The sequence below is a fragment of the Macrosteles quadrilineatus genome, unplaced genomic scaffold (assembly GCF_028750875.1).
Source record: "Macrosteles quadrilineatus isolate MER2022 unplaced genomic scaffold, UCM_ALF_1.0 Scaffold_1__1_contigs__length_201487025, whole genome shotgun sequence".
Taxonomy (NCBI): domain Eukaryota; kingdom Metazoa; phylum Arthropoda; class Insecta; order Hemiptera; family Cicadellidae; genus Macrosteles; species Macrosteles quadrilineatus.
Genome location: NW_026542594.1, coordinates 143,555,249 through 143,582,569, shown reverse-complemented (window position 1 = coordinate 143,582,569; position 27,321 = coordinate 143,555,249). Strand labels below are relative to the sequence as shown.

Below are 27,321 nucleotides of genomic sequence, written 5' to 3'. Positions count from 1 at the left end.
TATATATATATATATTTATATATGTGTCTGTTAGCGCGATAACTCGAGCAAAATTGATCCGATTTTGATGAAATTTGGTACAAACGTGTAAAACTACATTTATTCGAACAAGTTCGCGAACCAGCATAATCGGACCATGGGATCATGGGTTTATGTGGGGTTTTATGGGGTAAAAATGGGTTTTTCTCATTTTTGACCCTAAAAACTTTAAATTTCTAAATTTCTCTCTAGACCATTTTGAAGAGCTTAAAAAAACAAATAATTTAGTATATAGAAGTTTTTTTGAATGTTCATTGACTACGGAGAAAATTAAAGAAATTGTAAATTTTAAATTCCCATGTTATTCTTATGGAGAATAAATAAACTGTTCTAGTTTGCTTGTTTATGGATATATTTCAATCAAATTTGGCAATTTGGATTATTTCATACTAAGCTATCAATATTTCAATTGAAAAAACACACCTCAACATCTTTCCTGTAGCAGCAAACCTAACTACTCACTAAAATTAATGTTATTTAAATAGGAAATAAATCTGAAAATTTACAGGGAATATTTTAGTAAAAATCAAGCCGGGTGAATGGAAATTCGCTTAGTATGCAGGTTTTTAATATTTTTAATATGTGATAACATTTTACCACATTTAAGTGTTTATCATAATACTTGTAACAGAATAGATCTGGAATAGTTGTCAATGTTGCGATCTAATACACAGTACGACATCTACAATATGTCTGAAGTACAATGACATTCCATCAACTGTGCAGAGGTTTCCCATGTCTAAGGGTTCCTTCGTCTCATTTGTCCATTTTAAATCGCAAACAAGTATTTATTTCCTGATACGTATGCAGCATATCCTTTGAATATATTTTATTGTATGATGTACCTTAACCACGACCACGATTTTAGTTTGTTTAATACATACTGGTGTTGAGGTTACATCTTTAAACCTAATTTAATTAATAAAACTTGATTTAACAAACAAACAATATTTAATTTTTTTTTTACTTTGAAACAGAACACATAATCAAGCTTCACAACTCATTATATTTGTACATTATATTTTTATATTGCTTCAACAACTGGAAACTGGAATCAGTTGATAATTAAGTTTAATTTGTTTTGTCTTCCCTATTAGTGATCTAGGTAAAAGATTCCACAGAATAGTTTTGAAAGTTTTTTGTAAGTAGACCTACTCTAAAATATATACAGAAAGAAGTTCATTATTTTTATAAATTATAAATTAAACAAAATCACCAAACAGCAAATTGCATTTTCAAAATAATACCAACCACAACTTGTATAAATTATTGAAAGTTTAAAAAAGGCGAAGTTCATTTACTATAATAATTAACTCAGATAGAATGTTTTAGTTACAATCAATTTGTTCACATATACAGTTTTTTTTTTCTAATGTACATGATGTAAAACAAAAGGAATAAGTCATAAAAGATTAAAACCAGGGTAATGTGTTGTAGTGGAGTTTTGAAGTTAGAAAAAAAAAGAATATTTTAGCAATATACTATAAAAATTTCAATGGAAAGGTACATAAACAATTGGTTTTATATTCATAGCTTTAAACAAAAATAAAGACTGAGGGCATTGTGAGATTAGTATCCTCTTTGATGTAACTCGTAACTGGTTTCTCTTTAAACTGTAGGGGTTTCTTTCAGTTGTTCGTTTAAGTGTAAAACATCTCCTCTTAGACGAATACATTTAACCTTATAGTCAAGTGTATGAATTTTAGGTTAGGTTAGGTTAGAACCCTTGTTAGAGGTTAGTTACCTTGTTTATAAAAAGAAAAATTATATTTTCAGGCAAAGTTAGGGCTACATGGCCCTTTCTTACACTTTACCTGACATATACATATACATAAATACATAGAAATTAAACAAAAAAACAATGAAATAGCTTAATCTGATTATACATCTACAGTTTCAAATATTTAACAAGTGGCATACATTTCTTAGAAAAAAAATTTAAAAAACATGCAAATTTAACAAAATAATATAAACTTATTCCCACACTCTCGCATACACGCACCAGCAATATTGCAAAGACACAGAAGCGTTAGGACACGCCAGCCGAGACCATCTGCTCAAAGTAAAGAGTGTTCAGTGCCGCCACCAAGTGGGAAACTGGGAACGTTTTTCAAGTGTTTTAATGTGCAGGGGTAGGCGTTCCATAGACGGCAAGCGGTGACGAAAAAAAAGCCCTGTTATAAGCTGTGGTCACATGATGAGGACTACGCAATGTGATCGAAGAACGCAAAATTCGTAAACTACCCTGAGACACAAATGTAATATCAGATTTGATATATTTTGGGGAGCCTGTTTTCATAATAATAAAAAAAAAAACAATGACAAATCTTTGATGGTTTAATTTCAGGATGTGTGTGCCTCAAGGTAGCATGGCGAGATATGCTCCTCACCTCGTAGACCACATACAAATCTCAAACAATAGTTCTGAGACCGCTGAAGCATACCCGCCTTTGTCACAGTCATGTCATTGATCAATGAGTTGCAGTAACTGAAAAGGGGGTTATTTTCAATATAATAGGACAGTAAATACTAAAGTAATTGTTTAAACATTTTATTCAAAATATCAAAATGTAATATATTATTTATATTTAAATAATATTAAATAATAATACTGAATCCCAGATGTAGTTTAAGGCTCTTTGGGTACGAGAGATGCCACCACTGTCGCTTTTAGCTTTTAGCACACCGAGAGTGTCGTGTAGTGCAGGTTGGCTAGAAGTGATTTCTAAAAATAAAGCTAAACATTTACTGGTCGTAGGAAACAAGATATCTCATTGGAACAATTTCAATATAAGTAAATCTATGTATGTAATTCTTAGAAAATTAGATGTTTTTTATGATCTTATTCTTAGAAAATTAGATGTTTTTTATGAACTTGTGTCTATGTATTTAAATTTTATTTCAAATTGACAAGTTTACTACAATTTTCAAATTTCGGGGAGAAATTATGAAATTATCTTTTTAAACAAATTGTATAATAAATATTATAGAAATATAAAATTAATAAATGATGTTCACTTTTTGGGCCTGTGTTTTGGCCCTTGGTTTTTAAAAATTGCCATATTTTATAGTTCCGTAAGCCTAATATTTATTGTAAAAATCATTTAACAACCAGGCACTTTTAATTTAGTATCTAACAACAACAAAAATGTTTATATTGTTTTTTTTACCAAACACCCTTAAGTACAAAAATAAATATAAATACTCTGTATATTCAAAAACAATTAACAAAATTCTGCCATCTTATATCATCAGCAAATTCTACTTTACTTTAATTAAACTAAAGCTAGCCCAGTCTTCCACCATGATAAACAAACAAAAGATGTCAATAGTAATCAGGCACAGGGGCACAGCAAATTTTGACAAAATCTTCATATTTGACCATGCCGTTTGGTAGTACATTAGCTTCACGAAATATCTGGTCAACTGCAACAAAGTAAAGAAATTTATTATTTTAAATATTTGATACGAATTTCTCTTAGAGTAGCTACATACTAATTTTATATCATATTTTTGTAATACGAAAATTGATTGTATTTTTTTTATTCATCAATTACACCAGTTTTGACAGATGGTTAGAATTATTGAAGCCTTAGGTCTGCTCCTCCTGTAAGAAACTTCAACACAATCTGATAGGCCTACTCATCTGCCTGCCATCTGATATTAAAATCAGAACAAGAAGCTTTATTATAATCTTTAAACAAACACGAGGTGCTAGCCCGTCCTACATACGGGAGTAGTCAGTTAAAACGGTGTATAATTCAGAACAGTTAGCTTACACGTATAAAGACAAATTTTATTGCAGCCTACAGTTGAAAGAGTAATTATCAATTGAGAACTATAGGCCTAGTCAACGATATCACCTTCCAATTCCACCGCCTCTTTCATAATCAATATCACCACAATACAATTACTCATACTATACACAACTTCCAGTAGGTCTTAATAGAAACTCCCTAAAATAAAACGGAAACATCCAATAAAATTCACAGTACACATAATTATAACGTTGGTGTCCTGACATCATTAAACGAATCGTCCACACATATCAATTTCACTGCATCAATTGCTAAATAAATAAGTGTAAACAAAGAAAAGTAAAAACATCAACATATAGTTTGTTTTATCCGGCTCCAGGATAGATTCTCGGGGGGGGCCATCCAGTGGCTATGGCTTCTCGGGGGGGCCTGGGGGGTATGGAATACCCCCCAGTAAAAGGGGGGGTCCGGAAAATTTTGAAAAATATGTGTTCAATATTGCTGTTTTAGGCCATCTAAAAGTGCTGGCCGTAACTTCATAAAATTCAGTTTACTCCAACCTTTTTTAGTTGTAAGTACAGAAAATGATTTTTTGATCACAGGAAATGAAGTACGGTACACACCTTTAAAATAGTATATGTTTAATGTTTTTTTTTATCCACAAATATAAAAAAATACTATATTACTAAAAATCAAAAACATCTTAAAATGTGTTTTCTTTTAAATAATATATTCCTAAGACGCAAGAGGCAATAAAACATAAATTCGTGCTGACATTTAGCTGAAAAAGCAGTGTTACAGAGAAACCCCTTATTAATTATTGTACTAAGCTTATGGGTAGATAGATATCTCTAAGACACAAGCAAATTTTATTCATAATATATGAAATGGTGTACAACAAACTGTTGTCATTCAAAAGAGACTACTGTAGGTACAGTTACTAACCACAAAAAAACTAACCCTAGCCTATGTACATTTAAGTTTTAATGACACAAGAAAATTACATAATAATAAACTGGTAAACAACAAACTGTAGTAATATAAACGAAACTTCAAACCAGTTAACCACTAAAACAAAATAACCCTAACCTAAGTAAATTTTAGTTTTAAAGACACAAGAAAATTAAATTAACAAGTTATAAAATGGTTTACAATAAACTGTGGTTATTGAAAATAAATTACAGCTAACCACTAAAACAAACCAATCCTAACCTAAGTACTTTTGAGTATGAGTTTTAAAGATACAATACAATTCGATTCATAATAAACTGGTTAACAACAAACATAAGTTATTATACGCGACACGACAACACAATGAACTTCATTCTCACATCACACATGATGATACAAGTCGGCCTAGGACGCCTAGGTGCTTCTTCAAATTCAGTATCGTACGTAACATCGAAATCGACCAAGGAAACGCCTTTTTGTAACAGAGGGCGATGAAGACTCCATAACAAAATACAAACATGTAACCTTATAAAACAAAATCCAACCTTCGAATGCCTGAGTTTGCAAATCTGTCTATTACTTTGTTAACATCCACTTTAATATCCCTGTGGGTGTGAAGCAAACATAGGCCACTTAATCTTTCTTCTCCCATCGTTGATCTTAACCATGTCTTTAACCGTCGCAATGTAGAAAATGATCTTTCTGCAGACGCAACACTTACCGGCAAAGTACAAAGTATTTTTAGCAAATCATAAATGGTAGGGAAAATGTCTGTGTCGCAAGCTTCTAGAGCGTCTAGAGCAGTTTTCGGTAGATCAACTCCTGATGCTTTTTCTCTAAGCCATTTCGCGTGCCATAAATCAAACTCCCCTTCGATAAGATTACTTTTTTGTTTTTGCCCAAGTATTGGTGATAGTTTTTCAGTTAGTATGAGTAAATTTGCCTTATCTTGTGTTGGTGGAGAGTTAGTTTGTGGCTCAAGTTCAAGGTATTTTACAATCTTTGACGGAATGAGTATACTAAGACCAAAACATTCTAGAGTGTCTTTGGAAAATCTTGATTTAAGATCAATGATGATGTTATCTAGTAGAGGGATGAATATTGATTTCTTAAAATAGTCCTCGGGCTCAGTAGTCATATAATTGGTTCGATTTCTTTGAATGCCAGCTATTCTTGGCAATTTTAGCTCGATGTCCAAAACTGAGCACAACCCTTTTACTCCACTAAAAATCTTTGGGAACACAATTTCACACTCTCTTCTCTTCGTTTCCAAAACTGAAATAGTATCATGGATTACATCAGATGCTTTTTTCAAATCTAATGATGGTGCTTGAAGCATTCTACTTAAGGGGAGCGTTTGTTTCAATACGTCTATCAGAGATAGTAAAGATGTTATAAACTGAACATCACATAGAGATTTCATAAGGGCATTAGCTTTTGACGAACTGTTTATGTCTGTCCACTCAGAAATAGATTCTAGAGCTTTAACTGTGTATATGGTAGAGCTTCACAGAACTTTATCACACTATCATGTCTTTCCACCCATCGGGTTTCACAGAGACTAGATAATTTAGTCCCTTTGTTTTCTCCTAACTCCTCATTCCTTTCCTCAAGTACACTCTGGAGAACTGTACTTCTTTTTGCAGAAGCTGAAAAAAAACTCAACAACAGTTTTTATTGTGCCTATAAGATTTCGTATGCATTGCACATTATTAGATCTCGATAAGGAGTTATTCAAAGCGTGATTCAAACACGGACATCTAACAGCATAAACTGCTTCCTTTAAAATTTCCGAGACTGCGCCTTTTACATCGGAAGACATGACGCTGCAACTGTCAGTGCCAACCCCAACACAATTCTTTATATCTAAATCTAGGTCTTTTACAAGACTTACAACTATCTTCCCTAACATTTCACCACTAAGCTTGGGCTCAGCACTTTTGTCCTCCGTGAGTTCAACCAGTTTTTCGTGTGCATCAATAAAACAGAAAAAATCTTCTCTGACTTGTCCATTGAAAAGGTATCTCATTGTTAGGGACAGTTGCGATGTGTGTGATAAATCGGTGGTCTCATCGAATATAATACTGTAGAATCTAGCTTCTTTTACTCGGTTTATCAACACATTCTTTATTTCCTCTCCACAACATTCAATAAGTTGGTTTTGGGTGTTTTTCCCTATATACGTTGACCTGGAGCTTGCATTGTCCAAATGCTTCTTCAAAACGCAATCTCCTGACGCCACCTTGAATCTCAGGAGCTCTCTAAAGTTACCTTCGTTTGCGACTATGGATTTGTTGTCATCTAACAGTTGACCGTCGTCGCGATGACCACGCAACGGTATGTTTTGCCGACCTAAAAACAAATAGTTTCGACAATTGGACGCAGTCTCTCTCGGTTTTCCGTCACTTGTTGCAGGCGTTGTGTATTGACTTTATTAATAACTGTATGTTTAGGTGACAGATACGCTTTAACAAATTTTTTACCAGCATCAACGCTATGTTGGTGGTAAACATTTTTTTCATGAGTTTCTAAAAACCCGTCTTTTCCCAAGAGTTTTGCAAAGCTGGTCACAGGTTTTGACACAAAGGATTGGAGGTGGACACCTTTGTTATGGCCACTGTATTCTTGAGAGAATAGGACGCAATATTTGCAATAAAGTCCTTTTTGTGCATCTGATAAAACTAACCAGTGTTTACTTTGTAGATGTTGCTTTCCTAAGTACCGCTTTACTTCCTTCCCAGCTTTTTGGTGGAGCGAAAATGGAAATACATAATCTTCTGGTGGTTGCCAATGATTCTGTATCAGGCCAAACTTTGTAAATTTATCTATTGGCTTCCCAATATAGTTTCCAATATCAAATGTTTTTATTGGTTCATTCGAAGCGGCAATAGTTGAAATCTCTGAACCGTCTGAAGAAGGCAAAGGTAGTTCTGGAAGCATGTCAGCCACTTCAGGAGCTTCAGAGTAATTTGACGAGTCATTGTTTGCGGGTTGTAATGGTATTTCCGAATTTTCAGAGAGTATGGGTATATTAGGACCTGAAGACGTACTAGGCTGTGGTTCTGATAAGTCGATCTCGAGATTCTTTCTTGGTGGTATTGGATTTTTTTGATTTTCAGGTGGTGTACCAGAAGGACTTGAAGACGTGCCAGGCTGTGGCTCTGATAAGTTGATCTCAAGATTCTTTCTTGGCAATTTCCCAAAATAAGATTCAATTGGATTGGATAATTTTCTTTTTGTGGATTTCCCAGGTATACTCTGAAAACATCAGAGTGTTCAATGAATTTGGAAAGTAATAAAAATATTCCTGCTATTTTTTCAGCAAGAATAAAAAAAATATTTAAGTTAAGTTTAGATTTGATAACAATGTAGTTTTTAATATCTGTAAGCCTAATAAACGGAAGTCGGAAAATAAACGGTATCAGCAATCTGGCACATACTTTCTCCCACTAGCTTGTCATCAACCATTATCATGGGTAAGCGGTAGGGGTAATATTTTAAATATTTTGCAAGAAAAATCACAAAAGGTGCAATAATTTTTTAACCGCAACTTAAACAGTAACGTGGGGATTGCACTGCTGGACTAGTCTATTTTGTTTGGATTATAAGGACCATATCAATATCTTACTTATTTTAATCAAAACCAAATATTTTCGAAAGTCTGATTTGTTACGACCTTGAAGGGGTTGTGCTACCGGAATCAAACTTAAATGGCCGTTTCGTTTTAAGTATTTTATACGATACATTCGGTCATTATAAAATGTCCATAATATCACGTTGAGTGCTGAAAACCTATAAAGAGGTGTTCGCCAATGGCAGCGAGCCCCGGCGCGCCAGTGAATCAGCGAACGCAATTGGCTTCGAGCGGTGGTGGTGGTGATGGTGCTGCGTTACCTCTTGAGTGGACGTAGTTCACTGAAACACCCACAGGTAGCAGCACTGCCTGGATCCGTAGGCAGTATCTTTGTAATTTTTTCACTCGTAGAAAGTGGTCGAAACCGGGACAAAAGCATTGGCAGGCGGGATTTTATGGGAAATTTTAGTACCAACCTTCACCAAAATAAAGCTCGCATTCTAAACTACAGGCTGGCGACGATTCGTTCTCCGGCAATGCCTGAGCACATACTGAACTAACTAGTCAATAGATGTAGCCCCCGCACTCAACATGTTTGTTTTATATCAGCAGTATTAGTATATTATATGCATGCTTGGTATAAATTCGTGGACAATGATAGTAATCGTGATGTATTTTAAAAATCAAAATTGTATCGGGTATTATGATCTAAAAATAGGTTAGGAATTTAAGATACACTTGCTGATCATGTCTGTTCTGAGTAAAGAGATAAATGTTTGTATTAAACATTTTACGATGGCTTACCTTTTTCATGGTGATGCTACGAACGTACGAAGGAACAAAACAAGTACAATAATAAGCTAAGAAGTAGAAAAGTAACTTTAGGCATAATTCTCTCACAGTCTATCTCCATGACACTTTGACACCTACCAACATTACAACAACAACACAGCCCGGTCCGGGTGCGCGCGCAGCTTGTCCAAGAACCACACTAATGCCAACCTGACATTGTTAAATTTCTATTTGAATATTAAATTCAATAAGCAAGAGGTTATAGATGTAATAAAAGTGAATTCTTCGCAAACTGATTGTGGGTTGAATGACTGCAATGGGCTACTTCGGTGATGCATATTTATTCATATATGTTTTTTTTTTTTATTTTTCCTTTGCTCTCGGGGGGGGGGCCATGGCCCCCATGGCCCCCCCCCTGGAGCCGCCCCTGTTTTGGTAAACAGCTGAGTCAAAAATTAAATAATACTCATTTGATCAAAAGAACTAACTGGTCACATGGTGAAGAAATTTAAAACGTAAACACGCTAGTAGAGCTAGTGACGTAATTAGTTGACTATGTTTATTATCCATTCCGTTATCAGTTCTAATATCCTTAATAATTAAACCATCCTCATTGAATCAATGTACACCGTAATTCCCCATATTCATTTATTTAAACCATAAAATATTCAAAGCCTCCAAACTTAACCACAACTAAACACACGCCAAAACAACTTTTTAGATTTCATAAAAGATTGACCTAGGAATTGACGTTGTGCTCAATCTATGTCATTCATCTATATATCTTTGGATAAAACCCGTCTGAGGTTGTGGTGGTAATTTAAAATCGTATTCCTGAAGATTCTTGATCTCCTTTATGACATCAATATTTCCGGGCCTAATCCAAACAAAGTTTAAGCATTCAAAAACATTGATTGTAAACAAACCAAGATGAATTAAAACTTGTAAAAAATGGATTTTCCTACCCTTTCCTAAAAAGTTGAGCAGTAAAATAATTTGCATATCTTTTTTATTTAACTCGTGTACAGAGCCTCGACTTGTACACATCGATGGTGTTACTTATCTCAGTGGTCTACTAATCTTACTTATTTTCTATAATCAATGACAAAATTAGAGGTTGTGGTGGTAATTTAAAATCGTATTCCTGAGGATTCTTGATCTCCGTCTTTATGTCATCAATATTTCCGGGCCTAACCCAAACAAAGTTCAAGCATTCAAAAACATTGATTGTAAACAAAAAGCTGCCAAGATGAATTAAAACATGTAAAAATTGTGATTTTTCTACCCTTTCCAAAAAAGTTGAGCAGTAAATTAATATGCATATCCTCTTTTTAAGACTCGTGTACAGAGCCTCGACTTGTATACATCGATGGTGTTACTTATCTAGGTGGTCTACTAATCTTACTTATTTCCTATAATCAATGACAAAATAAGAGTAAATAAAATAACCTCATAGTTCCATAGTTTATATTTAACCAGCTGTTAGTTAAAACAAATTATATTGCTCTAAAACAAATTCGAAGATTACAAAGATTGCTTTAAGAAATAATTTGAACATCCTAGTATTTTACTATGTATATTTAATTAATCTGTCATCCTCTTACAGAAGAATTGAACGTATCAATGATTAGCATTACACATAGTATAAATAAGTCAACCCTAAGTATGTCTTTACATTTTCTAATCTAATTTTTACAATCCCATTTTGCGGCTTTAAACGGCACACAAAATCGTCTGTATACAATGGTTCTTATAACGCTTTTCAATGAACACTATTAGTCAGGTCCACTTGAGAGACGTGCTATTGACTTTGATTTGAAATGAAATAAATATGTTTTCTTATACTATTTTTTTCTTACAAAAACACATGAATCGCAAAGAAAAATTACGTACTTTTACTGAAAGAATAATATACAATTTTAAATTAGTTAAGTTTGGTACAGTGGTAAGTATTTAGTTCACACTTTCCTTCTTGATTTTAACCTAGCAAAAGAATCTTTCAGCTATAGTGCTGCCGCTGCGTAGTGGTGTATGAAGTAAACGGAAGGGAAGGGAGTGTTTTCTACGTTTGTCACTAGACATAGCGGCCGGCACGGCGACCGCTCCCGTGGCGAGCGTGTCCGCCAGACCAATAGGGCAGCACGGACAACTCTACACAGCTGTGTAATAAACTATTGACGTTTGTTTGACTTGGATGCGTTCTGAAATAGTTGTATACTTAATCAAATTATTTGAAATGGCTATTTTGCCGTTCCCAAAATTATTTGCTAAAATTTTTTTTAGATTAAAACTTTGTTTTTTTTTATTTTTTACCCTCAAAATTTTGCTGCCCCTAAAATTTGCCGCCCTAGGCGGGCGCCTAGTCCGCCTATTCGGAAATATGTCCCTGGCTAGAACTCATAATCACACTAACGGAAAACCTGCACAAATAATTTACATGCGAACAAGTCTGTCGTCCAGTGGCGTTTGGCGCCAGCGACTGAACTGAGCTGACCGAACTGACGCAGTGTGTGGGAAAACTGAGAGAACTGAGCTGACTGACCTGAGCTGAACTGAGCGGACTCAGTATGCGACGTGCCTTATAGTATTATGTCACCTAAAAATTATTAACAGTACAATATATGTATATCTAACTGCCACAACGGGTTCCCACACTCAACACTGCTGGCCTTCACCACTACCTACGACTTGGACCCGTTTCCCTCCCTTCCCATAGCATTTTAATATTACAGATATATTTATTTAACTGCCACAAAGGGTTCCCACACTCCGCACTGCTCGTCTTTACCACTTCCTACGACGTGGAGCGGTTTCCCTCCCTTCCCATAGCATTTTAATATTGCAGATACAATAAGCTAACTGCCACAAACTGTTTCCACGATCCCCACTGCACACCTTTACCGCTTCCTTCACCAACTTCCTACAAAGTAGACCTGTTTCCCTTCCTTCCCATAGCATTTTAGTTTTACAGATATATTTATTTAACTGCCACAAAAGCTTCCCACACCCCGCACAGCTCGCCTTTACCACTTCCTACGACAAGGACCGATTTCCCTCCCTTCCCATAGCATTTTAGTATTGCAGATACATTCATCGAACTGCCACAATCTGTTTCTACACTCAGAACTGCTCACCTTTACCACTACCTTCAACACTCTATATGACGTGGACCTGTTTCCTTCCCTTCCCATAGCCTTTTAGGATTGCAAATACATTGATCCAACTGCCACAAACAGTTCCCATACTCCCCACTGCATGCCTTGACCACTTCCTTCACCAACCTTCCTACGACGTGGACCTGTTGCCCTCCCTTCCCATAGCATTTTAGTATTACAGACACATTTATTTATCTGCCACAACGGGTTCCCACACTCAACACTGCTCACCTTTACCACTTTACACGACGTGGACCTGTTTTCCTCCCTTACTATAGAATTTAGTATAAAAATAGACTAACATTAAATTTAACAATGTAAACAGCTGCTTAATAGTAAATATATACATATTTGTGATGTAAAGGTTAGTTTAAATACTACTGTACATAATCTGATAGACTAAACAACACAAGTAGACTTCCAATCCCATTGTAAATTTTGAAGCATGTTTTTTGTGACTAGTTCATGTCCAGGGACACTGGTGGCTAGTGTCAACGACATTTTGTTTCTATTATTTTAGAGTAATTTGATGCTTTGTGCTTTACTATTTGGTTATATAAGTAGAGGATGAGTTATTGTTTATGATTTTATCGTTTTGTTTGGTTAAAGGGGGGTTTAAATGACTGAAATAACAAGATACAAATTGTAAACAAAACACAACCTCTAAAGTGCACCGGACAGAACTAAAATTGGAAAGAGTTTAGAGGAAAAGTCGTTCTCTTTGACTAAAGTAAACAAAATTGTTGGTCGTAAAATGTAAACAAATAAAAAGAAGAAAAATGTAGCTTCTAATGTTATTCTTATAGGACAAATTTTAAAATGTATTTTTAGGGTTTTTGGTTTTATAATTACTACTGAGCTGAATCGTCTAAAATTTTAATGGCAACTTCCCAGTGGTATCATAAATACTTGTGCTAAGTTTGAACGCTATTAGTGCAACGATTTTTGAGTTCTTACGACCTTAACAGACACAGTCAATGAGTTAATGTCATAGTAACACAGTGACAATCGGACAACTAATCTCCGACTCCGCTATACATGATACATAGATTTGTTCACTCATCAAATGTATATGTTACAATCAATTTCCAAATTCGGACAATGTCCGAAATTTCTACCCACTCCGCGATGTAGATAGTGTGAAATACCCACATCGCGGAGTGAGCATTTTATTTAGACGTTGGCCGAAGTAAAATGCCCAGACCGCGTTGTGGGTAAATTGATTTACCCAAATGCCGAAGTCATAACGTTCTTCGGCGATTGAGCAAATCCAAAATACCCACAACACCATGTGAGCAAGAGGGATTGCCCACGTCGTGTTGTGGGTATTTCTAGTTTGTGCAAATGCCGAATTTATGTTTAGACATGACACCCCCACCATTTGCACTATCTGCGATTAGGATGGACGGACCTGCACCTGCATTGTGTTTTCTTTACTGTTGCTGTCCTGTAGTGATACGCACGTGATCAAGTTAATATATGTTCAGTGATTACCTCTTGTGAGATATTGTTTTGGTCTGTCGAACGAGCCAATCAAGATGTCAGGGATAGTCTTGTTGCTTGGATGGCTGACAACAACACCTCTGGCTGGGCAAATGGCCTCAAGATCATACAAAATACTAAGAACAACAGTTACCACAGTGGTATTAAGAGAACTCCGTTCAGCGCACTTCAGAAAAATGGACTAATAGATTCTCCTTTGTCATCAGAAGTCGTAAAGATAATAACAACCGAGGAAGAACTTGAATATGAGCTCTCTATGCAAGAATGCAGTTTGACTGAAGTAGAGAACAAAAAGGGAACTCCTATTGGTGACTACACCAGAAGTCTGGCCAACGATTGTAAACAACAACAAACATGGAGAACAAGAATGTACGTCAATCGAAATAATTTCACAATGTGACAATGATTGCGACAAAGGAAGCAACCGTTTTGAATGTGGCCAGAACATCCATAATGAAGACGTAAATAGAGAGCAGTTAGACTTACCGTTACCTTTGTGCATTCTCTGCTCAAGAAAAGTCGCCATTGATACTACTCGGGAAAAGTGTGTAACGTCTTTAACTATCCAGGCAGAAAAAATGTTAAAGAAAACAGAAAAAAAATAACTCCAGTTGCGGTCAGAGACAACGTGTTGGTGAGTATTCCTGACCTTGACCGGGGATGACTAGCCGCCAGAAATGTAATGGCAGTTGTTGTAAATAAAAACAATGATTACTACACTCTTGGCACAAGACATGGAGTTCTGGACAAACAGTTCTTGAGAAACCAACTCCAGGTGGCACCACATAAATATTTTTACACCGAGGATGTACCCGATGACCAAGTAAACGTACAGAAAGAAGCGATGATGTCATTCGGATCCAAACCACACAGTTTGGTAAGCCGGTGGCTGAGTTGGTGGACTTCGGGCCCAAGACAGCGATGTCGTGGGTTCGAATCCTGGTTACTGTCACTAAAATTTAACAGTACAGTTCACCTTCGTACTGTACCGGCTCAACCCTTGCTTTGCTGGATACGTTCCACGCACAGATCTGTAGTCTATGTGGACGGGCAAATCAGAGGTTAAAAGAGGTCGCCATCCTCTTTTTTTAAAAAAAGAACAAGGTTTTATAAGATGTAGTTGCAAGAAAAACTGTTTGAGTAAATCATGTAAATGTATTAAGTCAAACGTAAAATGCAATTCTAAATGCCATGGCAGCACCTCTTGTGCCAGTAAGTAAAAGAAAGATGTAACAAGAACTGTGTGATAATCGGCGTTTTAAGGCTACTCCTATTTTTGTAAAGCGGAAAAACATAATTTCAATGTATGTGTAATGGACCTTTTTATATTTGTTCCTATTCGGTAATTTGCTGTTTTCTTGTATTTTCAAAAATGCTATTTATACATTAAATAATTATAATCACAAACATAAATTTTATTTATTTTACCTAGTGGTTGTGCATTTCATGTAGATTTTTGGGTATACGGTTGTTTATAAACTACTAGTCGGCGTTTGCGCAAACTAGAAATACCCACTACCCAACGTGGTCAATCACTTTTCTCACATCGTGTTGTGGGTATTTTGGATTTGCTCAATCGCCGAAGAAGGTTTTAACTTCGGCGTTTGAGTAAATCAGTTTACCTACAACGCGGTCTGAGCATTTCGTTTCGGCTAATGTCCTAAATAAAATGCTCACTCCGCGACGTGGGTATTTCACACTATCCACATCGCGGCCTGGGTAGAAATTTTGGACATTGTCCAAATTCGGAGATTGATTGTAACATATATATTCATTGTATATATAGCTCATTTTCCCGAATCCCACTTACTCATCTTTCATTTTTGATGTTAGCCTCCGGATTAAGTTGAATATATAAATTGGTTTAAATACCTGCTTCTAGTAATCCAATAGTCGCAATTACTGTCATGCAACTAGTTTCGACTTGATGAAGAAGTCATCCTCAGGCGTCCAGTTGATGTCAAAATAATCACTTCATCAGAAGGTTGTCGATGTCATATAGTCTAGTTGCGTGACAGTAATTGCGACTATTGAATTACTAGAAACAGGTATGTAAACCAATATATATACTCATCTTTAACACTGGTGATAATGGTGTTACTGACCCTCCTTGGTGCTGAGTTGCTCGCCCCAGTGCAGCAACATGTGGCGTAACTGAGTGGCAGGAATCATCCCCTTCTTGCCAGTGTCTGCAGCTCTGAAGGCATCTACCACCTCCTTAGGTAGGTTCTCTGATCTACTGTGATTGTGCATCACTTTTAAAAAGTCTGGAAATGACATTTTTCCACCTGAAAAAAATTAAATTTTGAGCAAATTACCTCAATCAAGTTTATATAAATCAAATTGCAGTTTTATATAAATACATTACGTAGAATCAAAAGTTATTTGGTTATTTTCAGATTTCATAGTGAACAAAGCGTAGGCCTAATCTTAACTCAATAAGTCTATCTATATTTCTGTTTTTCTTACTGTCTGTAATAGTGTATGTATTGCCATAATGCCAATTTAGGCTTTCTTTTACGGGAAAACTAGAGCACCGATTATTTTTTCTCTATCTCATAGATTAGTAAGAATGTCTTTAGCTGCAAGGGCTATTCAGAAAGTAAGGAACAATTTGTTCTGACGCAGCGTGTTCCGATCTCGTACTTTTTGGTGCATGAGCACTCGGCAACTCAGTCCGCGTCCAGCCGTGACAACGGAAACATCGTGGCAATTTCAACAGAGCTTTCACTTTCTTTCCCTAAAGTTTCATGGAATTTGTTGCTTGAAATTGTCACACAACAAAGCGAAAGCTCCATTATTGTAAATTGGCAGTTTTCGCGAACCTTTTCATAAATTTTAGCAACCAGATCCATCAATCACAATGCTAGGGCATCCCCTCTTCACTTCATACCTAACTCATGAACTTTAGTTCAGCCGATTTTAAACTGAATGCACCAGTTTACGACAAAGGTCATTTTATAACCTGAGGCTTGGCGGGGGGGATGAGCAAAATTTGTTTTAGTGATAAAATTAAACTGTTATAACCTATCCTAACCTAACCAAACTTGTTGATTTTGAAAAAATGGAATGAAGGTTACTAATAAAATTGACATGAATTTTCAATCGATATTAGGGTAGCCCAGTTATGAAACTGTACGTGGTCGCCGTTACATCCTGCCCACTACACCCCCTAACACTAATACCCCTCCCCTGAATCACTCTTAAGCTATGGTTCCACAGGATGCGGAATCTCCGCCGTGCGGTGCGATTTTTTCCGCTGCGGAATTAAAACGACACTGGTTTAATGGAGTTCCCATGTGTGCGGTTCCACTGACTTGCGATTCCGCATCCCGAATTTTCGGTTCCACATGGCGGAGAAATCATACTGGTCTGAGAGCAGTAGCAGTGCGGATTCCGCCAGCGGAGAAGAGCCATCAAATTGTGACCGTGCAGTTTCATTATGTCTTATGCTGTAAAAAGAGTTATAGATGAACGATTATAAAGTAACACCTATAACCGCAACACCGATTTTCAACAAACTAACTGTTAAAATAAATTATTATAATACATTTAACATAAACTGGCGAAAATGGTAGACCTGACGAACAATTATCTTGAGATGTTTGGGTATCAAGTGTTAAACGGGATCTCGTGATTGAAACCCCTTAAGTTTTGTTAAACAAATAGCAAAAATAGGCCCCTTCACTGTCTTGATTCCTTAATATGTCACTTCGATCACTGTGACTTGACACTAACAAAAATAAAAGATCGACAACATCTTCATCAATGTCATCATATAGCATCAAAGCCAAAAGGGCTTTTCTCTTTCTATCCATACTCGTCGCTAGTTTGGACAGAACTGAATCTCCGCAACGTTATTTTCGCAGTCTGTAGAACCACCCCTCTAGATTTTTCGCTGCGTAATTTTCCGCTGCGAAAAATTACGCACCGCATGGCGGAGATTCCACATCCTGTGGAACCATAGCTTTATGCTCTGGGGAGTCAAACGGCACTTGGGCCTATCTGACGGTTTTGACAGTTTATAATCCCATAGACAAAGAATAGAATGGCACTTGCTCCGTTTCCCAAAAAATATTGTTTTATCAAAGTTTTAGTATAAAAAATATTAATTCAATGTTGATATAGATAGTTCCTTTTGTACAAACTAGTGAACGTGAATGGGTAACTAATATTTGTATGGTCAGGAACCTCTGTAAACAAGGTTTGAAGCACATTTACCAAGTATTTTTTGACAAACAACACTTACCCTTTTCCTTCAAATATCCTTTCAGTTCTGAGCTTGTGGGACTCATTCCCAATGACCGCATTATCACCGTCAGTTCATCAAGAGTTTTGATCTGCCCACTGCGCGCAAATAAGAAGAAACACTCTCTAAACTCTGAAAATCCAAAATGATTAAAAACTTTAGAACCTTAGAATATTGTTATGATATAAACATTGATTATATCATTTATAGGCTTATAGGATTGTGATTCCAATGGACTGATCTTGAGATACAGGGTATCTCAAGGGGCGGAGAATGGTTATTCTTTACCATAAATTATTTATTAAGTCATACGGTATGTTTCTAATTATTAAAATGTTAGTGTTTACTTAAAAAAAAAATGTAAATACAATATGAGTTGAGTGAGTAAATCAATGTGAAAACCAAGTCCACTTCTTCTGAGTTAATATCTATATTTTCTTTTGAATATCGAGTTAATATCAAGGATTTTTATAAACACCACGTGGATTAAGGTTTTATACCGATAAATAAAAGATAATTACAATATCAGGCTTAATGTCAACAATGACAAATACATTAACGAATTAATTGATGATAAACTTAACTTTGAATATTATTATTTTACTGTAATTTTGTTAGACTACGTCATGCAAAGTCAAATTTAAAAACGGCCTTGCATTACACTTCCACATGGTGATCAGTTTTACAAACAATTTCATGGATATTAGCGCTTTTAGTGCTTTTCATTGAACACTTTTAGTCTGATCCACTTACTTTTTTCATTCTACTTACTATATTTTTTTTTTTTAATTTAGTTTAAAAAACAGTTTTTTTAATAAAAGTATTTGTGATCTGACTAAAAGTGGTCAATGAAAAGCACTATAAGAACCCTTGTATACGGACATTTTTGTGTGCGGTTCTCGTGCCGCAAAACACGATTATGACTTTTCTAATTAGATACATCAACGATGCATTCCATGTATCCAAAACAGAATCGTGTTTTGCATGAAAACAGAAAAACAAAAAGTCTGTAAAAAAGGGCTTAAAATGTTATTAGATTTGTTGATGCAGGATGCAATTGCTGATTACTTTTCTGCAAAATCAGCTGACATGGCATGTATTGGAGTAGTATTAGTGAGGTCGGGGAGCGCGCTGGCGAGTGGTGGGGGGAGCGGCTAACTTCGCTGCCTAGGGGCAGCAGATAGTTAAATACGTCTTTGGTAATCGGACGATTAAAAAATCGGCGCCCCAACTCCACCAGACAGAGATCATTGACAGTTCTGTACAACAATATCTATGGATCGCCAACAAATAATTGCAGAATCTTTACTTTACCGGTGGCTAAAAAGAAAAAAACGTGACCGTCTCCACTGGGTTCCTCGAATTAATATGAAACATGAGGAAATGGGGATTTCATAATAATGCTTCACTTTTGCATTTTTGTACTGGAATAGTAGTTTTCTTCACTATGAGTTAAAGTGGCTCTTTTTGGTGCGCAATCGTGTTTTACAAGCAAGGCGCAGCCGAGTTTCGAAATTCGATTAAGTACCAAAAAGACACTTTTGCTCTGTGTGATGAACAACTATTTTCATCATACTGTGGATATAACATTCTACCGGTAATCGTTAAAAATAATAATACAAGATAATTTAAGGTTATACCAAGTCTTCATCAATGTTTACATTTCTGTTGTTTACAAACATAACTTTAAATATCGCATAATTAGTTGGGTTTTCATTAATGCACTGATCAAATGTTGAGGTGGGCGAAGCCAAAAATTTACCATATGTTTTTTCTGTTCCCTATTTGAAGTTACTTGAAAAAGAGGGTTTTGCTGACGATTTAGAGAACTAAAAATGGCTGCTTTCCGGACAGTATGATTAAAACATAAGTAGGCTATTTAATTGAATTTTGAAAACAAAAATATTTAAACAATGCGTACTGGTACGGCAAGTACTAAATAAAACAAATAATCTTTTTTGGTAGGGTAAAATGATAAAACCCATTATTACTCAACTTTTGCAATTATTACTTTTGACCCAACCAGTGAAATTAAAACTTCAGAGTCAATTACATCCATAATTTTGTTTAACTATATAAATAATACTGTAATTAATGACAACAACTAAATGATTAAATGCAGTGGCGGTTCTAGGACCTTGTCAAGGGGGGGCTACCGGGGGGCTTGGGGGGTGTGGAGCACCCCACAATAAACCAGGGGGGTCCGCCCCGGAAAAATTTGGAATTTTCAAAGCCGTTTGGTGACTTTCTAAAGCCAATTTTAACACCTAAAAACCGTGCCCAATTATCCATAAACTTCCATTTCACCTGTTGTTTGTCATGAGCAAATAGACATTTTAAAAATTAAACTATGACGATTGCATTCTTGAATTTCAAAACATAACTGTAGACTACGGCCATACCCTCATAAAAACCGTTGAATGACTTTCTACAGCCAGTTTTAACGTCTAGAACTGTGTGCAAAACCTCCCATTTCCCCATTTATTTGTCATGAATGAGTAGACATTTTTAACACTATGACGATTGCATTCATAAATCTCAAAACATATTGTAGGCTACGGCCATATCCTCATAAAAGCTGTTTACTGATTTTCTAAAGTCATTATTAACGTCTATATCTGTGTCTAACTGTCCAAAAACCTCCCATTTCACCTGTTATGTTTGTTAGTCATGAGCAAGTAGACAATTAAAAATTAAACTATAACGAACTTGCATTCATGAATTTCAAAACATAGGCCTAACGTAGACTACGAAGCCATCTCCTAAAAGCTGTTTGGTGACTTTATAAAGCCATTTATAACGGCTAGAACCGTGTCAAATTGTCCTAAAACCTTCCATTTCAACTGTTATCTATGTCATGCAAGCAAGTATAAGCACGTTTTTTAACCTTAAGTTTTTCTCCATTTCATAGATCTGTCACAATATGTATAGTATCGAATTCAGTAATAGCATTGACTATGTAAACTTTAACACTTAGTCTTTATATAGTCAATGGTAATAAGCTACTGGTGCTACCGCTGATTGCTGATTGATGTCTGTGTAAAGTTAGTGGCTAGAAGACAATTTGCAGGAAATCAGCTGTTTCCCCGTCCTCCTCGGCGCTCTCAAACCATGTCAGGCGCCCTAGCATGTCAACAGCTGACTGCTGTACAAATTGGACGATGCGTACAACTTTCCATAGCGTAATATTGTTTTATTCGTTGTGCTATTGTCCACAAAGTGTATCTATGTGGAACTTAATACTGCTCCTGCCATCCCTTATTAAGTTTAATAAAAACTACATTGATATATGTTTTATGACATTGCGTGTTTTAAGGACGAAATGTACATTTAAATTTATTTTTCCAGGGTCCAAGGGGGGGGGGCTTTAGCCCCTGTAGCCCCCCCCTTGGAACCGCCACTGATTAAATGACTAAGTATATGTACTGTAAAACAATTAAACTGCAGTAAACAGATTTTGCGCTAATGTATTTAAAAAAAAAATCCATTAAAAAATCTATATTTAAACTACTGTACACATTTTACTGGAGATTATACCATTTGAAAATAAAAATAACTCCACCCCAGCACAAGAATACTTTCTCCGCAGCAAACTTTACTTGGAGAGTTTCCATTTACCTGGTTGATTTTTCACAAAAATATTCCCCTAAAATAGCCAGATTTATTCTTCTTTAAATAAGATTAATTTTGATGAGTAGGGCCCACTTAGGGTTGGTTTGCTGCTACAGGAAAGGTAATAAGGTGTGTTTTTTAAAGAAACGTTGTTAGCTTAGTATGAAATAAACAAATGTTATAAAGTTAAATCAAACTATTTCCATAAACAAGCAATCTACAACAATTTATTTACTCTCCATAAGAATTTTAAATTTTAAGTTGTTTGGAATTTTCTAGTAAATGTTAATCATACAACAACGCTTCTGGATATTCAATTATTTATTTACTTAAACTGTACAAATTAGAGAGAAATTGCAAAATGTAATTTTTTAGGGCCAAAAATGGGAAAACCCTATTTGTACCGCATAAAACCCCCCATGAACCCTTGTTCTCATAGTCTAATCATGCTGGTTCACAAACTCGTTTGAAAAAAGGTGTTTACATGTTTGTACCAAATGTCATTAAATCGGATAATTCTTTATTGAGTTATTATCACGCTAACGGACAGACACAATATGAATACAAACTAGGTAATTGTGTTTGTGGCCTCTGAGGACCTCAAAACAAAAAAAGTAAATCGGTCCCGGGCCATGTCTTACCATGAAACCTAATGTAAAGCCGGGTTTTCCTAGACGCGGAAGAGGAGCGTGGAGAGAGGAGAGCGGATAAGCGATTAACATGGCGTTCCGCTCCGCTTCTAGGAAAACAGTAGGCCTAACATTAAAATTACCTACGACAAAAGGAGTCCGCTCTCCGCGTTCCTGTCTCCTTGCTCAGCTTCCGCGCCTAAAAAACCCAGCTTAATAGCTTAACTTATTCCATACATAGGAAATTCGCTAAAAAGAAATAGTTATTGCGAGAAATAATAATAGCATATGTTTTAGTAACATAACTATTTATTGTCTTAACTCACCATCAATATCCTGCTCTCTAAAATGATGAGCCTACAACAATATAAAAAACACATTTTAAACATTAATTGAATACAGTAACACAAATAGCTTTAAATTATTCTATACTTATCTGAAATGTGGAGTTGGTTAACTAGCATATTTAACATATTCCCACCATCTCAGTTACATTTGACCTCTTTATATCACTGTAAAATTGTATACTAAGTATCCCCCGTAAAATTAAAAAAATCTAAAATTAGGCCTAAACCTTGTTATAAAATACCCCCGCCGCAGCAAACCTGCAGACTTAGCGAATTTCCATTTGCCTGATTGGATTTAAACTAAAATGTCTCCTTAAAAATATCACATTTATTCCCTATTTAAACAGAATTAGTTTAATGAGTACGGTACTTAGGTTTGCTACCACAGGGAGGGTAAAAAAGTTTTTTTTATGTAAAATGTTAAAAGGTACTGTGGTTTAGTAAGAAATTAATGTATTTTCCAAATTTGATCAAAATATGTTCATAAACAAGCAAACTACAACAGTTGACTTATGCTCCATAAGAATAACATGGGAATTTTAAAATTACAATTTTTTTGAATTTTCTCCGTAACAATTAGGCGCATAATAACGCTTCAATATACTGAATTATTTGTTTTTTTAAGCTCTACAAAATGGTTTAAAAAGAAATTGTGGAATTTTGTGTTTTTAGGGTCAAAAATGGGAAAAACCTATTTTTACCCCATAAAACCCCCCATAAACCCCCGTTCCCATAGTCCGATCATGCTGGTTCGCAAACTCATTCAAGTTTATCCCGCCTTACACCTTCAAACCAAATTTTATCAAAATCGGACAAAAATTACTCAAGTTATCGTGCGGATGGACACACATATATATATATATATATATATAGATATATAACAATTTGAACGAATGGTGTTTTTGGCCTCTGGGGACATCAAAATGAAAAAGTAAATCGGTCCCGGGCTTAGGTCTTACCATGAGACCTACGGTAATAGCTACTTCCCTATAGGGAAACTCGCTAAAAGTAACCCAAAGGAGTTTTGTTACAGGTATATCTCATTGTTATGCTCATTATCAAAAAAACTTTTGTTGAGCGAGTTATGCATAAACAACTTTCAAAATTCTTAGAGGAAAATAATTTAATAGATAAATAACAATATGGTTTTAGAGAAGGATGGTATGTCATTGCGTTGATGCAAGAGTTTATTTCCGTGAATCTATAATTAATTCCATTGATTCAAACGAGAAAGTAGTTGGAAAATTCTTGGACTTAACAAAAGCCTTTGCTAGCATTTCACATGATTTAACATACTTCTTTAAAAACGGTAGCAGAGCCAATATTGTTTGTTTATTTGCCAATGACATCAATATAAAAATATTAGGTAGCCTTATTCAAATTCTGATGTAGAGGTCTATTCTTTTAATGAACTTTCCAAATGTTTTCTATAGGCTACCTCTATTTAAATTAAATTAACTTATTACTGAATCCAATAAAAATTAACTATATACATTTTTCTCATACTGGCAAAAGTTCAGCTGAGTTTAATATTTTTATGGGTACAATTTTACTAAATGAAGTAAAAAAAAAATGAAATTTCATGGATTGCATAAAATAAATAAATCCTACTGGGACAGTCATGATAAAAATGTTTGAAAAAAGTGACTTCAGGCGTACGTGCATTAGAGATATCGTTGTGCGTCTTTTTCCCGAAAAGTGCTATGGAACGATACATCGTTGTTCGCGTTTCATCCGAATAGTGCTAAGTGACAATATATCATGAAGGCGCGACTTTTGACTGTGTTATTTTAAATAGGCATACAGTAGACTCCCTCTTATCCGCACACCTTTTAACCGGACATCGGTTTAGCCGGACTACACTCGGCGGAAATGACATTTCTTTAACCGGACAATTTTTATCAGCACATTGGTTTAACTGGACTAGATCGGCAGGAAGTGGGCAGTACTGAAACGTTTGTTCTCGTGGGAAAGATTTGAGACCAGTGATCAATACAATACAATGCTCTCCTAAATTTAAGTAGAATATCACAGTAAACAGTCCGTTTTAACGAGTTTTTGGGAACGTCGGTTTAACTGGAAAACCCGTTATCCGGACTGGCCTCGGTCCCGAGGAGTCCGGATAAGAGGGAGTCTACTGTATCGGTTGTTGTTTTAAAACAGCGATGGTTTTTTTCTATTTCTCATACAATCGAGGCACACTTATATCGTTTCTTAGAACTTTTGGGTTCAAAATTTTTATTGTAACAGATATTTTTCTTGCACACTACACTTTACCCCCGGTGGTAAGCCTAGCACTTTTCAGACAAAATAAGTAAATAGCTCTAGCATTTTTCACAAAAATGACAAAGAAAATTCTAGCATCAAAAGGGTTAAGATTGAAAACTTAGTAATTTAAAAACCTTAAAATTAGTAGCCTATATTATTCCTTAGCCCCTAATTACATCACACATATTTATTTTATGTTGTCTGTGGCTTTATGGAGGCACATCAAATTATACAATAAATAATATTCTGGAACTTCTGAAAAAAGCAAGATAAATCATGTTAAAACTAAAATCAAAAAAGAATCTGTTAAATAGTGTGTTTTAAAGAATAGGAATTATGACTGTTTTAGCTTGAAATACATTTTTAAAATAGGCCTAGCCGTTTATATTAAATCAAATCATGAAAGAAGCTAGCGCTGGGAGGTGAGGGGAGTATGGAGGTCATTGTAGCAGATTACAAGGATCTGTTGCGCACGACTAAAGTGCTCCTCCGCACTGACAGGCGTCTGGCCAAGGTCGAAGCCTCTAAAGTGTTTGTTCAGATTGAGCGGCAAAATCCTGGTGTCACGACAAAAGACTGGCGCGTCATTGGTGGGAGGAGGAAGGATGATCATCAGTTTCTTGTTCCTGCTATTGATGAAATGAATGCGCAGGTTCTGAAAGATTGTGGCTGGATTATCTACCTGGGCCTGGGGAAACTGCAGCTCAGAGTCATCTCTGGTGCTCCCTCTGATGACCCAGGTCCTTCAAGTGAACCTACAACACAGTAAGGCTGCTACGGCTGTGTTCTGTCTGAGCACGGTTAAGCAGTCCTTAGATTTTGCCTTGATTCAGGAACCCTGGGTCAATAACTTTAGAATTGCGGGGATGGGCACTATTAAGGGTAGCATCATTTCCGCGCCTGTACCACACCCTAGAACTTGCATTTGGGTTGAAGAGGGGCTAAAATGTAATCCAGTTCTAAAGCTTTGTTCGAGGGACATAACAGTAATTAAGACTGTATGTGCTAAATCTAACACAAAACTGCTGCTGGCCTCTGTTTACATGCCACAGGGCGACGATGGATGGTTCCCATCGGCCGAGGTTAGAAGAATGGTCGACCTCGCACAGGAGTCTGGAGCTGAACTCGTGATAGGCTGCGACTCCAATGCCCATAATACGGCCTAGGGATGCAGGGACACCAACAACCGAGGTAGGTCACTTCTAGAGTACCTAGCTTCTTGGGGCCTACTTGTTGCAAACGTAGGCTCAGAACCAACTTTTTTAAGCAGGATAGGTCAATCAGTAATTGATCTTACCCTGTGTTCAGCGGGTATGGCTGACAGGATTATTGACTGGTCAGTGTCCATTGAGCCATCCCTGTCTGATCATAAGCACATTGTCTTCAAGTTTGGGGATTTTTGTGGCAAAGCTCGCTTGTTCAGGAGCCCAGGTAAAACCAACTGGGCCTCCTTCAGAGCTGATTTTCGGGGCAAGATTGCCTCAATTGAATATGAACACATCTCTCACAAATACAGTAGATGCGCTTGACGAGGCGGCAGACCGTCTAACTAGGTGCATAGTTACATCCTTTGAGGATAATTGTCCTTTGCGCAAGGGTAAGAGCAATAGGGCTAGCTGGTGGGGTCCCGAACTTGCCTCTCTTAGGAGGAGAGTTAGGGCCCACTTCAGGCGAGCTAAGAAAATTAACAATTAATTGGGATACATACCATATTGTTCTCACAGAATATAACCATGCAGTACGAAAGGCCAAAAGGCTTTCATGGAATAATTGTTGTGGTAATTTAGAAAGTATTAAGGACACTTCTAGAATACATAAGGTTCTTGTTAGAGACAGGCATGTTATTTTTGGTGCCGTTGAGGGACCGGATGGTGTAATGGCTTTTGAACCTACTGAAATACTAAAGGTTATGGCAAAAACTCATTTCCCTGGTTGTATTGTTTCTGAAGTGCAGCAGGAGGAGGTGAGTTCAGAGCGGCCAAATCTGGGCCGTCGTGCCACTTATTCTATGTGGAGCACTGCTTGCTGCATAGTCACCTTCAGTAAGGTATGATGGGCTGTTGGTCTATTACGACCCTTCAAATCGCCGGGTCCTGATGAGGTAAGACCTGTTTGTTTGCAGGAAGGTCTAGACACTATTATACACCCACTCTGTAAACTTTTCAGAGCCAGCTTAGCCTTAGGACACATTCCCTCAGGGTGGTGTAATTCTCGCATTGCATTTATTCCAAAACCAGGGAGGGATAGTTACACTGGTCCTAAGTCATTTAGTTAGACCCATTTCTCTATCTTCTTTCTTCCTTAAGATAATAGAAAATTGGTCTCAAGATATATGATGGATACAGCTCTCAGGACAAATCCTATTCATAACAATCAGCATGCGTATGTCTCAGGAAGATCATGCGAGACCGCGCTGCACTAACTTGTAAGCAAGATTGAGAGGC

The 27,321-nt window shown here is 36.3% G+C and overlaps 1 protein-coding gene across 1 annotated transcript in view; it reads right to left on the bottom strand.

The window, feature by feature from the left end:
• Positions 1-2,564: 2,564 nt before the first annotated feature.
• Positions 2,565-27,321, bottom strand: part of LOC128982947 (calmodulin-like protein 4) — a 30,951-nt gene continuing 6,194 nt past the window's right edge. The window contains exons 2-5 of the mRNA XM_054402047.1: positions 22,589-22,619; positions 18,022-18,153; positions 15,878-16,060; positions 2,565-3,465 (exon numbers count right to left, since the gene is read on the bottom strand). Coding sequence (XP_054258022.1) covers positions 3,365-3,465; positions 15,878-16,060; positions 18,022-18,153; positions 22,589-22,619 — 447 coding nt within the window. The 3' untranslated portion in view covers positions 2,565-3,364. The remainder of the gene's footprint in view (positions 3,466-15,877; positions 16,061-18,021; positions 18,154-22,588; positions 22,620-27,321) is intronic.